The sequence below is a fragment of the Nylanderia fulva genome, unplaced genomic scaffold (assembly GCF_048542155.1).
Source record: "Nylanderia fulva isolate GAGA-0341 unplaced genomic scaffold, ASM4854215v1 Scaffold979, whole genome shotgun sequence".
NCBI classification, from domain to species: Eukaryota; Metazoa; Arthropoda; class Insecta; order Hymenoptera; family Formicidae; genus Nylanderia; species Nylanderia fulva.
The window spans coordinates 20,017-34,144 of record NW_028191111.1 but is presented as its reverse complement, the minus strand read 5'-3'; the positions used below and the strand labels follow the sequence as shown (position 1 = coordinate 34,144).

Sequence of the window (14,128 nt, the reverse complement as noted above, 5' to 3'; positions counted from 1 at the left end):
TTTTTATATCAATTTTATTTAATTTTAAAATTTTAATACTTTGTTTATGAAATCGTACTCTATGCGCAAAACCATAAAGATTAATAACTGATAAAATTATTATTTTCATATAACATTTTTGTAAAAAGTTAATACAACATAAATTTTCAATTATTAATGACAGTCACTAGTATTTAAATAGGAGTTTTTGAAAATATTTTTCAAAATTTATTTTACTTTTTTTCAAATTATATATATACTAAATAAACAGACTGTGAATATAAAGCCAAAATAAAATACAATTTTAAATATAAATCGTGACTTTTCGATCTCAATATTTATTTATAATAAAAATTATTTTATAATAAAATTATAATAAAAATATGTGGAAATTATAACATTTTTAGTTTTAAGGCATTTTATTCGATTAATTTTTTTGGGTCGAAAATTATTTCAATATTACGAATCTTGAATTAATTATATGTAAATATAAGCGTATATTACACATAGTAGCTTCATTTTCATATTCTAATCGATTAGCCATAGAAAGATTTTAAGAAATTTTAAATTTTTCGATTTCAATGTAACGGATTTCTATTTTTTTCGAATTTGTTGTTCGTGTTGCAACACCGTTGTGTACAAAATTTATTTTGCTAAAAGAGATTCCACATTTATCATTGCGAATAGTAAGGAACGATACATAATGCAGAAGCAAATGAAATAATAAGACAATTTTTTAATATTAAAATTTATTGACACACACATATATATATAACTAATAATACATTTTTATACTATTTAAATAATAAATTGTTATATATATACAGGGTTCTTCCGGAAAGTAATGCGTCGCATTTTTTTAAAAAAGAATTTATTGATCGCATAGGTAAAACAACTTAAAATTGTTCGAAGTATGACCCTTCTGCGTCAATACATTTTTGCCAACGCGATTTCCATGCGTCATAAGATTTCTGGAACTCCTTGACTGGGATGCTGTTCAGGGAGGCCGTCGAAGTAGCTTGTACGTTGTCAACCGACTCGAGCTGTTGTCCTTTGAGCTCCCTTTTCAGCCGAGGAAATAAAAAAAAGTCCGCCGGGGCCAAACTTTCTTGAGCATTTCAAAAGTTTCCAGCGGCGTCTTGTCCAGCTTCACGCAAAACTTTATCGCATAGCGTTGCTCTATCGTTCTCTCCATCACAAGTTCGACGCGACCACTAAGCAGAGGTTCACAGAATAAGCCGTCCTAACCCTCCAAGCGCATGGAAACAATTGAGCGACCTACTGTTGGAAAGCTAAGGGTACCCCCCTTCCTCCCCAACCGGTCCCATCGCTCTGCGATGTATAGTCACGTCACAAAAAAATGCGACGCATTACTTTCCGGACAATCCCTGTATATATATCTGTGTGTGTGTATTTGTGTGTAAATATATATTTTCGTTAATTCACGTAACAAAATTGAAAACAAATCAATATATAAATTAAAATGAATAGATAATGCACACACATAATTTAGGTGCACTTATTATTTAGCAAGTTCTATTTATATATTTATACTATTTATATTATATTATTATATCTAACAGTAAAATTTATTGTAATATAATATGGCTACAACTCTAATACTAAGCAGGTAATAATATATAGTTTAACTACTTCAAACAAGATCGCAAAAAAATGAAAATCTTGATAAATGCAGTCTTATAGTTTTGTAAATATAAAGGCATCGGATAGTAATACATCTAAATAAACAATATTTAAAGCAGTAAAAGAAATAGTACATGCAATATAAAAAAATTATTCATATAAAGTACGTCCTCGTATAAAAAACTGTAATTTTTTTTACATCCATCAATTAGAAGAAGAAACCTTCAAAATACTGTCTCTGTCTTTTGATTTGTCTCTTGCGAACATCAACATGGTTTGTTATTTGTTTAATTAACTCATTCTTATCTATCACACGATCACTCATCTAAAACAAATTGTTTCATTAACTATAATATAATTAGATAAATATAGTAATCTCATTCCGCATTATGCAAATCTTAATATATATAAACAAAGATTGTCATAATGAAATCAACATACTGATTATATAAAAAATAAACAAATATAAAAATAATATTCTGAAATTAATAAGATATAACAATATTTGATATTCTTTTGCTTTCCATAATAATAATATTTATTAAAGTTACCTCCTTTATTCGAAGTCTTTCTGTTTCAAAGTTATTTTCTACAATACTGCTAGCATTTCGTGATATTGACTAAAATGTATTTTTATAACATTATTAACAAACAATTATTCTAATATCAAGTTATTTTAAACAATAAATAATAATTAATAATATGCATTATTATCATATTGTGTATACATATTCAAACATGTAAAATTTTTACCTTAGCTACATTTTTAGAATATACGTTATTAATCATAATAATTAATGCTGCAATTATATTAACATTTCTAAAAACAAAAAAAATCAGATATATATATATATAATACATATAATAAACTTTTGTACAAAATATTTATAAAAATATGACACGTTACTTTGGTTTTATTTCGTTAAAATGATCTAATATATATGTTAGTATAATTGGATTCTTCGCATGCTTCGTAATAAAATGTAAGAAACTGTTAACGACAAATTGATCTCCCTGTTTTGTATAAGTGTGCTGTTTATGTTTTGTTGCTAAATACATTTTGATTAACTCAGTTTCTTCAATGCAAGCCAAATATTCTGAAAATTTAATGTCAGTTTTGTTCAATCCTCTAGTATACACTGTTCCAAAAGTTTTTGCATATCTCGTAGTTGTCATCAAACCTCTACAATATGTCCATGCCGTCCACCATGGCAAAAGCCTAAAATATAAATAAAATTTAATTTTCTTATTAAAGATTTGCGTATTAACTTATTTGAACATTATAGGAGATATCTACAAGAAAATTTGATTGAGAAAAACTAAAAATATGTAACATAATTTACCTGTATTTTATAGGATCTTGGAGATGTTGTTCTAATTTATTTTCTGCTTCTCTCATACAAATGATGTGACCAAAAAAACATGCCCATCTTGCAGCTTCTTGTCGTAAACATATTGTAAGTTCGTCTGCATCATCAATTTCTTCATATTGGATTTTTTCAAGTAACTCGTTTAACATGAATTTTAGCTTATCTATTCTATCCTAAAAATCATTAAATATGTATTTCTTTATTAATATCTTTATAATTATACTTCATCGACAAAGATTTTAAGCATCCAGCTATGTATCCAATAACAATGTTATATATTAATATTATTCACAGTAATGAAAATCATACACTTTGAGAACTGTTCATCGCGTGAGTGATTATTCAAACTAAATTTGTTTGCACATTTATGTGAGACGTAATAACATATAAAACTTTATCGCTAGATATATTTCTTTTTAAATATTTAAATTATTTGTGATCAATCGGTGTATATATAAATATTTAAATGTAATACTTTCATTGAAATTAATTAATATTTACCGCATATTTTTCAGTTCTTTCGTCCACTGGAAAAGTACTAAACATGTATTCCAGAGCTTTAAACATAGGATACCATGCGATATAATCGTCTTCTTTATCCAAATACGATGTGATACTCCAGAATATACATGCTTTGAGTTGGCCTGCTATCATTAAATGAAATGCATCATCGATAATTTGGGCACGATTAAGAACATGAATTGTCGTAAAATCATTATAGTATAGATAATCTGAAATTCTTCGCCAATTCTCATCATCATAGTTAACGCGGTAATATCCTGTCGAATAATAAATAAATTTTAACAATTTATATTATTTTGAATAATTTTTATTCTTAATATACATTTAACTTCAAACATTTTTGTTTAATAGTTTCGTTTATATAAATTATAAATTAAAAACGTATCAAAAATTCAATAAGATGCAAATACATATTGAAAATTAATTATAAATTAAAAATGAAATTGTGCGAGATAATGTTGTATAGCATAAAATAAAATTGATTCTAGTTGTGCATATGTATAATAATTATTTTTTACTAATCAGCAAAAGTTTTGTAACATGAAACTGTACAAGAATTTTATTTTATTTGTATATTTATATAAGTATACTAATTTTTCAAATATAATTAACGTTTTAATCATTTTTATTATTATTAGAATAAAATATTTGTAAAAATATAACTTTAATATTGATTAATATTATATAGAAAACGCCGATATATATCTTATTAATTATATATAATAATACAGAACATTATACAAAAATTTTAAAACTATGGTATTTATATATAAGAATATCTCAGATTTATATATAATAATGTGTATAAAGCAAAAAAAATATAAAATAATGTCAATTGTGTATGTGTGTAAAATAAAGATGAATAATGAGTCATGATAAGTCAATTAGTCGATATTTACCAATTTGTTGTAAATTGATTATAACCCAACCTTTCTCTTCTAATGAGAATGAAATAACATCATCCCGTGATTTGCATAGCGCGCGGTGATCAAGACTGTCAAAATCGGAAACCGACTGGATAGTATAAGTTACAGGTAAGCAATCAATTTTTAATGTGTCGGGATTTTGTATCGATAAATGTATTTTGGTTGTTCCCAAAAGACTATAATTTCGTTCTACTTTGATGAGAGGACAATGCTCTTCTAAAGTCCATTTTGTCATTGTTTGTAATGATAATTGAAGTTTACCTAGCTTATTTGCATCAGCAACAATTTCTTCCAAAAAAGTCATAACTCTTTGACGATGAAATTGGCTAAATTCACAAAGTATGCAAATTATGTAAAAATAACATTATAAATAAAATTAAAATTGTATTTATAATTTTAATATTTTAATATTATAAAAAATTTTAATAAATACTAAGAAGCAAAATATAATTGTACATTCAGAAATAAATATTTTTATCGGCTCTCAATATAAATAATATAAGTATGCTGTCTTCTAAGCTGGGCAATAGAGCCAAGGAAACGAAACGAAAAATTAATTAAACGGAACTGTATCTCAATTTGAGATCCCAAAGTTCCACATATAAATTAATTTCGAAACTTACATATGGAGAAATAAGCGAGAAAAATATAGGTCCGAAAAGTCGCTGAAGCGGGAATCGAACCCGCGTCTTTCACTTTCCGGGCGACTGCTCTTACCAACTAAGCTATTCAGACCCTTTCGACCCTATCGTTTCGTTTCCTTGGCTCTATTGCCCAGCTTAGAAGACAGCATACTTATATTATTTATATTGAGAGCCGATAAAAATATTTATTTCTGAGTTTATTCACGCCTTGGGCTAATCACGGCGGTATTTACTAATATCTACTAAAAAGGCAAATGAAAAATATAGGATCGAAAGGGTCTGAATAGCTTAGTTGGTAAGAGCAGTCGCCCGGAAAGTGAAAGACGCGGGTTCGATTCCCGCTTCAGCGACTTTTCGGACCTATATCTTTCTCGCTTATTTCTCCATATGTAAGTTTAGAAATTAATTTATATGTGGAACTTTGGGATCTCAAATTGAGATACAGTTCCGTTTAATTAATTTTTCGTTTCGTTTCCTTGGCTCTATTGCCCAGCTTAGAAGACAGCATACTTATAATTGTACATATTTGTGTTTGTGTATTTATATATCTTATATTTATATTATAATAATATCATAATATTAAATTCAATTTAATAATTTTATTTAATTTGTTAGGCATTTCTTTATATTATTACTAGTAATGCTAATTTATCACTTATTTCGAGTACTTAATCACTTATTTCGAGTACTTAAATTACTGTATATCATTATTCAAATATTTGAAGTAAGTGATTAATTGGCGTTACTAGTGATAAATTTCTACAAGAGTTAATAATACAGATTATATTTGATCAAAGTATTGACAGATGAGTTATAAAATGATTAATAAAAGAAATAACAAAATAAATCAAATAGAAATAAAAACAAAACAAGAAATAATATACAAATATAATAAAGGAGATCGTTCTACGAAAGAAATAAAATAAAAATAAAGAAAGTAACGAAAAAGAGATTCACGTGTCAGATATATTTAAAATAAGATTAAAAAACAAACGTAGCACAAAATGCAATTCAAAAAAAGCAGATATTATAAAAATAATTATAGACGATATAAAGCAATAAACGAAATAATAAAAAGAATACAAATTAATTCAAAAATTATTTTGAAAAATAATAAATTATAATACGAAAATAAAACAACATAGAATATGTATATATAAAAAGTCATAAAACAATAATTTGTTTCAACAAAAGCGGTTTTCATAGTAAAAATACCGAAAGTAAAGGTAAATCTAGTAACAGATCTAGGAAAATAGCAGAATTGTAAAATTAAAAAAATATAATATGAAATAATGTCAGCAAAAACGAAATAATAAAAGACAATATGTAAAATTTGTATTATTATAAATTAGTTAAGATTTATATAATTTTATTTTTTTATTTTATATTTTATATTGTAATACTCACTTGCTATTTGCATATGATCGAATGCCTTTCCAAAATATTTCTTTGGTTACGGCGTGTTGCATCATGCGCAGTATACAGGGTGCTACAATTTACATCAAAATTATAAATTAGATATATTATAAATATATATTTATTATAATAGTTACATGTAAAGTAATATTATATATTATAAGGCAAAATTATATATATACAAGGTACAGTAATTGCATAACAGTGAAATGTCTTCTATTGCCGCACGGTTTATCATTTTATTCAAAAAATTTATATATATATATATATTTATGTACATTCTATAATTAATTTAAGGTATATAAATATACGTATATATATATATATATACGTATATATATATATACGTATATTTATATACCTTAAATTAATTATAGAATGTACATAAATATGTGTGTACTTTAATAACATTATTTTTGTAATAAAATTTAGATAGAAAATTAATTATCTTATAATTTTAAACATATATTTTTATAATATTAATAGTTCCAAATTTACGCGGATTATTTTATTATATTACGTTATATACCTCTGATGGATTCGCGAATTTTCAATAAACTGTCATCTTCTGAAGTAGAATTCCACATTCGATAATCACCATCCAAATAAAAAGAAGTATGTTGATTTTGAACAACAAATAAATTTATTATTCGATTATCTCGATACATCTAAAAAAAAATATAATTAATATATCAATATAACTGCTCTGAAAAAACATGAATTAGAAAAAAATACTAATATCATTAGCGGTTCTTTTATGTTAAAAAGGAATAATATAAATTTTGTATCAATATAATTAACAAATATTACATACTTTTAAAATTATTATCTCATGATATATTATATCGCAATGTTCTCTTTATCAAAATAAGTAAAATAAATATCGGATATAATTGTTACTGATTAATTTACTTTATTTTAAATTTTATAAAAATCTGTATGTATAAGTACCGACCGTCTCTTTGTCTATCTGTCTGTCTGTCCGACCGCGAACTGCTTCCACATTTGTGGACTGATTTTCATCAAATTGGTACCAAAATTTTGCAAATTTTCCGGGGAGTGTGACGATGGTGATTTTTTGTAAGTTTTACGCCTCCACTCACGCACCCACCGTCGTAATCGCATATTTAAGGACCGATTTTTTAAAAATTGGTATCAAAATGTTGCAAATTTTTCTGAGAATGCTACGGTGTAGTTTTTTTTAAGTTTTATTCCACCCACGCATCTACACACGCAATCACATATTTATTCACCGATTTTCTCGAAATTGGCACCAAAATTTCGCATATTTTCGGAGTTTTACACTACTAAATACGCATCCACACACGCATACATATATTTATTGATTAATTTTCGCGAAATTGGATATCTACTTAAATTTATATATACAAATTGCAAATTTTTTGGGGAGTGTGATGAGATGGTGATTTTTTAATTTAAAAATTTTTTTAACATAGAGAAGGGTATGTTTCCGCAAAAAAATATTTTGCAGATTTCTATGGCAATGTGTTCGAAATGTTCCAAAATATCGAGAAATCACATTTAAAAAAAATTCGTATGTAAAACTTTTACCCACGCATTCACACATATATTGATTTATTTTCGGTACCAAGTTCATGAAAATTTTTGGGGTGACGACGACAAACAGACGGACAGATAGGCAGACAAATAGATAGATATTAAATAAAGTATAACTAAATATTATATATCTTTGGTTTTGTAGAATAAAAAATTGTGTTAAAACTAGTAAGAGCGGAATCAGTGTTGAGTGAAGGCTTTGAGGCCCGCGTGAAGAACGAACCGAAAAGCTAGTATAATAATATCAGATAAAATGATGTTAAAATATAAAGAAAGTTTTCATACTTTACATTATTTTCATATGAATGTATATATTTGAAAAAGTATGTTTAAAAAACAGTTTAATATATTGTATACATATGTATATATTGTTTAATATTGTATACATATGTATATATTGTTAAAAAGAATTTATACATTTTGTAAAAATAATTTGATATACAAAAATCTTGCTATATAAATGCTTAAGTATGTTATCGTTTCCGAGAAAGTGGGAGGTGATAGCATTAAAATTATTTAAAATAACCTTATTGACAGTATTCATTGCAAGCAATGTAGTAAGAGCTTTGTTAAACCAAGAAGCCGATCGAAACGGATTGTTCAAATTATATAACCATTGCTGTGTCACTTTATGTCCTACTAATTGAGCTATTTCGATTTCGTGAGCAACAGGATACAAATTTTTATCGTAAACAATATCCATTTCGCTAAAAGTAATATTTAAATGTTAGACTAAGAACTCTTGTACATAATAAAATTTCAATTAGCAAATTGGTATTGTAAATCGTAACAAATAATATTTTTTGAAATTTTTAATTTAAGTATAAAACAATGATTTTGTGTTAATGCGTAAATCATTGATGAAGAACTTTAGTTTTAATAAATAAAAAAATGTTATTTCTTTTATAGCTTTATTACAATTTTAAAATTTACCTTAGGGGATTATACGATATTATATAAAAATTTTTACCTTTATGTATGTATATATTAGAACAATAAAGTACAACATTTTGAATTATTGTACGAATAAACTTAATTTATACTACTTAAAATTGTTGTTTTCACAATATCTTATACTTTTGCACATTTACAGAAACAAAAGATATACCTACATGTTTTTCAATTGTATAATTTTGCATACTAATATATAATTTTACTTTTAATGTAATTTTAAGTACTTGTACTCACTTATACAAAACAAGTCCGTAAACTATTATGCCATTATCAGGGAAATTTGGTATTGCAACATGAGTCATTTTCGAAATATTGTTCGAATGTTGTTTCCATGTATTTTTATAGAACAACGTAATATTTTCAGCTACATTCTTTGCAAATTCCATGTGAAATACAGATTCGTTTTTGCACCACATTTGAATATGTTGAGTATTATTATCAACACGTGATAAGTAATTGGATACAATTATTGTTGCAAAATACGGCGACATTGCAGGTGTAATATCGAAGCGTTTCATTAACATATTGTGCTTGTTTTTTTCTGTATTTTGCAATGGCATATTTGACAAAGCCGTGCATTGATTACATCCTATAGATATGTTAAAGGTTGCTTCTAAGAATAAATACTGTTGATCCCAACACGATGACATTTGTCGGGTGCCTATTATATGCAAATGAGTAGCAGCTACCAAACTATACATTTCAAAAAACATAAATTAATAAAACATTATTAGCAATTATATGCAAATGAGTAGCAGCTACCAAACTATACATTTCAAAAAACATAAATTAATAAAACATTATTAGCAAGCATCAAAATGTTGGAATTTAAAAATGTTTAAATGTAATATGCAATAATATGCATTAAAGGTATAGAATTAGTAGTCTTTTTATTTAAATTGCATGATATATAATAATTTTTGAAACATTTAATACAAAAATAATATATATTAATTACAAGGTTGCATGTAATTGCACATTGCACATTGATTTTAATAAACATATATTATTTACTTACGCAGTTTTTTCTTTCACATCGAAAATTTTAAAGACTTCATCAGTAAAACCAAAATATTTAATATATAAAGTGTAATTTTCTGGTAATAACTTATCCTTAAAAGAAAAGTCAATTATGTCTTCTTCAATATCATATGCCGGTTTATAAACTGTATATTTAATATTCTCATGATGTTTTTCTAAATTTTTAATTAAAACTATATTTTTAAAATATAATTCTTCTGAATATATGTTGTTCATTAATATATTTTGCGTTTTGTTAAGAATACTTATGCTAATATTATATTCTCCATAAAAAATATTTTCTTCAATAATTGATATATGCTTGATATCGTAATGGATCGGTTTTATATATTCTGATGGTTGATAGCATAAAGACGATTGATTAAGAGTAGAAGCCGTTCCAACGATATACATTATTCCGCTAATTAATAGTAAAAATATCATCGTGTCGAATAATTTATTTTAGGTCTGCAAAACACACTGTAAGCAAAAGACAAATAGAGAACTTTAATATAGTATTGATGTCTTTTTCAAATTACTAGACGACACAAGAGCACGCTTGGCGCACATTTTTGATATTGTTTTTATTATTCATTTTACAATTGTCAAATTGTTAATTTTTACGATGACAGTTGCTTGATGCTATAAAAATGATCATAATTTTAATTAGCCGAATTATTATTTTGACTTCTATTTTGTATATATACTAATAGTAGAATACTAATACGTTTGAGAAATACAGCTTAATAATAAGTAAAAATTAAATTAATAATTTTTTTTTAATAAATTTTTTAATAATTTTTAATTTTAATATATTTGAAAGGATAATTAATTTTTACGACCATTACTGTCTAATAAATATTTAATAATCACCACCCAGCGATTCGACCATGAATTTTGGTCATTCTCAAGTGTACTTAAAATTAAAAATTGTGAACATATTATTCGAATAAAACTTCTTATCGAACCGTGATAAAATAATAGCCAAGGACTACGCAACCTTCAATATATTGTCATCACAAGTAAGTATTAAAATACATACAGATATTTTTTATAAATAATAAAAAGTACGAGAAACTTTGGAAAACAGAATTTTAATAACTTAGTAATAAAAAAACAATTAAAAGTGTCTATTATAATATACATTATCTGTTAACTGTAGTATATTTGCAACTTTCAAAAATAAAATATTCGATATCAAACTTTTGTGGGTTTAAGATTATTTTAATTGTGACGTTAAATACCGGAACTAAAATTTATTTTATATTTCAATTTTATATTTCAATTTTATATTAAAATATTAAATTGAATATAGAACAAAAGTATTTTTTAGTTTCAAAAATTATTTATTTGACATCAAACTCTTGTGGGTTCAAGATTATTTCAACTGTGGCGATAAAATTCATTTTACATTTCAATTTTATTTAAAAATATTAAATCGAATTGAGAACAAAAGTCGGCGATCGAATATATGTATATATATGACAACGAGCGAAACAATCATAATGAACAGGTAAAGGCAAAGTATCAAAACAAGCCAAATATAACAACGGACAGCTTAATCGATATAGGCAAAAGAATTGCTAACATGTCACTCAGCAAACTCGCTGAAGAAAGGACAAATAAGATTATATCTCGCAAGCAAAAGTTATACCTCGCGGTTATTGCAAGTCATTTATACAGGGTGTCCCATAATTCGCGAACCACCGCGAATGGGCAGATAGAGCGTGTTAAACTGAATAGAAATGTCTTGTATCATTTTGCGATATTCGCAATAATTATTGAGTTATTTATTAAAATATCTAAACGAATAAGCAGGTAGAAAGCATTATTTGATCGAGAGGCGGCGTCATGCAGCGAGCGGCGAGTAATGTAGTGGCGCCGAAAAGTAAGATGATTCTTTTGATACTGAGCGGCATATAACAAATAAGTCATCCGACATGCACACCGAGTCCGGCCTACCGCTTTCTACCTGCTCGTTTAGATATTTTAGTTAATAACTCAATAATTATTGCGAATATCGCAAAATGATACAGGACTTTTCTATTCAGTTTAACACGCTCTATCTGCCCATTCGCGGTGGTTCGCGAATTATGGGACACCCTGTATAATATTTTAAATGCAAAATTAAAGAGAATAACAATAATATAACGCCTCTAAATTTATTTTAACTAATAAAACTAATAATTCGCCAAACAACATACAATTCGTAAAATATTATATAATCGATATTATTTTAAATTATCTCCAAATTAAAATTTACAAATACTTGAATTTTAAATAAAACTATTTTCTTTATTCTTATACATATGTTGGAAATTCTATAAAATTCCGTTCTACTGTATAATTAAATTTTGTGCATTTGTAGACTCATGTTTTATATTTTATATGTATAAAAGTTCTTCTGACTTACCGAATATTTCGAAACAGAATGTTAATTGGAAAGTTATATATCGTGTTAAAAATGAACTACAGCAAATAATGCTTTAAAAGTATTCAATGTTGGAAGAATATAATATATTCACACACTTTAATAAAAGTATTATATCTACGGCGACGTGATTTGAAAGGCCACGAAAGACTGACTGATTCTCTGTTCGTCTCTTCATGCTAAATATGATGTGTTAAATCAACAAAACTTCTAAGGTCGTTATATATATATATATATATATTTGGGTGTATGGCGGCATTTGTGTGTAACGGTTGATTTAATTTAGCACATTTATCTTTTGCCTAATTAATCAAATTATTAGGCATTGTTTATACACATTTATATGACTTATTTCAACAAACATTTTTGCTAAAAATATTGTGTAATTTCTCGTCATATACTCATCCTTCGATAATTTTATCTTAATAATTCAATTAGTATAAATATGTCATTATTTAATATAAATGTATGCAGTTGCACATTTTTATAAATTGCAATTGTTTTAAATCAATGGAATGTCTTTCTTATACCAATCAATTTATTCACATTGTTTTGTGCAGACGTTTATTTAGATAAAATAATATTGGAAGATAAATACATTACAAGATGTTTCATATTTGTGTCAGAAAAGAACATAAAACGTTTAAAAAATAATGATACCTATCAAATCTCAACAATGTTCCATCTAAAATAAGACCATATACTTACGACGCGACGCGCTTTTTTCAAATTCTATAAATAATGTATAAAATATATTTTTCGAAAGAGAAACCTTGGTTATGAAATTACAACAATATTTATTTTAAAATGGGACACTTTATATTTTTTTGTTAAAAACATACATTTAATTATACATGTCTTTATGTACATTATTGTGTCTTTATACTGTACTTATTCCTGTATGTATAAATATATATCATAATATCGTAAATATTATAATCGATTTTTTATTAATCGCGATATGTACTATGTTTTCGTCTTTTTATATTAATTTTATCTAATTTTAAAATTTTAATACTTTGTTTATGACATCGTACTCTATGCGCGAATCCATAAAAATTTATAACTAATAAAATTATTATCTTCATATAACATTTTTGTAAAAAGTTAATACAACATAAATTTTCAATTATTAATGACAGTCACTAGTATTTAAATGGGAGTTTTTGAAAATATTTTTCAAAATTTATTTTACTTGTTTTCAAATTATATATATACTAAATAAACAGACTGTGAATATAAAGCCAAAATAAAATACAATTTTAAATATAAATCGTGACTTTTCGATCTCAATATTTATTTATAATAAAAATTGTTTTATAATAAAATTATAATAAAAATATGTGGAAATTATAACATTTTTAGTTTTAAGGCATTTTATTCGATTAATTTTTTTGGGTCGAAAATTATTTCAATATTACGAATCTTGAATTAATTATATGTAAATATAAGCGTATATTACACATAGTAGCTTCCTTTTCATATTCTAATTGATTAGCCATAGAAAGATTTTAAGAAAATTTAAATTTTTCGAATTTGTTGTTCGTGTTGCAACACCGTTGTGTACAAAATTTATTTTGCTAAAAAAGGTTCCACATTTATCATTGCGAATAGTAAGGAACGATACATAATGCAGAAGCAAAT

General features: G+C 25.7%; 1 protein-coding gene and 1 non-coding gene across 2 annotated transcripts; both read right to left on the bottom strand.

Annotated features, from left to right (window-relative positions):
* Window positions 1–1,771: 1,771 nt before the first annotated feature.
* Window positions 1,772–12,647, bottom strand: LOC114930334 (aminopeptidase N-like). Its single transcript, XM_085490129.1, has 13 exons — window positions 12,467–12,647; window positions 10,052–10,533; window positions 9,268–9,726; window positions 8,606–8,786; window positions 7,031–7,169; window positions 6,493–6,574; window positions 4,415–4,767; window positions 3,495–3,772; window positions 2,967–3,166; window positions 2,531–2,842; window positions 2,377–2,443; window positions 2,175–2,243; window positions 1,772–1,948 (listed from the first exon to the last, which is right to left on the bottom strand). Exons 2-13 carry the CDS (start codon window positions 10,495–10,497, stop codon window positions 1,832–1,834), a joined length of 2,703 nt encoding a protein of 900 aa, XP_085346255.1. The 5' UTR covers window positions 10,498–10,533; window positions 12,467–12,647; the 3' UTR covers window positions 1,772–1,831.
* Window positions 5,102–5,176, bottom strand: TRNAS-GGA (transfer RNA serine (anticodon GGA)). The gene has a single exon. It is a non-coding gene; the product is annotated as a tRNA-Ser (tRNA).
* Window positions 12,648–14,128: the final 1,481 nt, after the last annotated feature.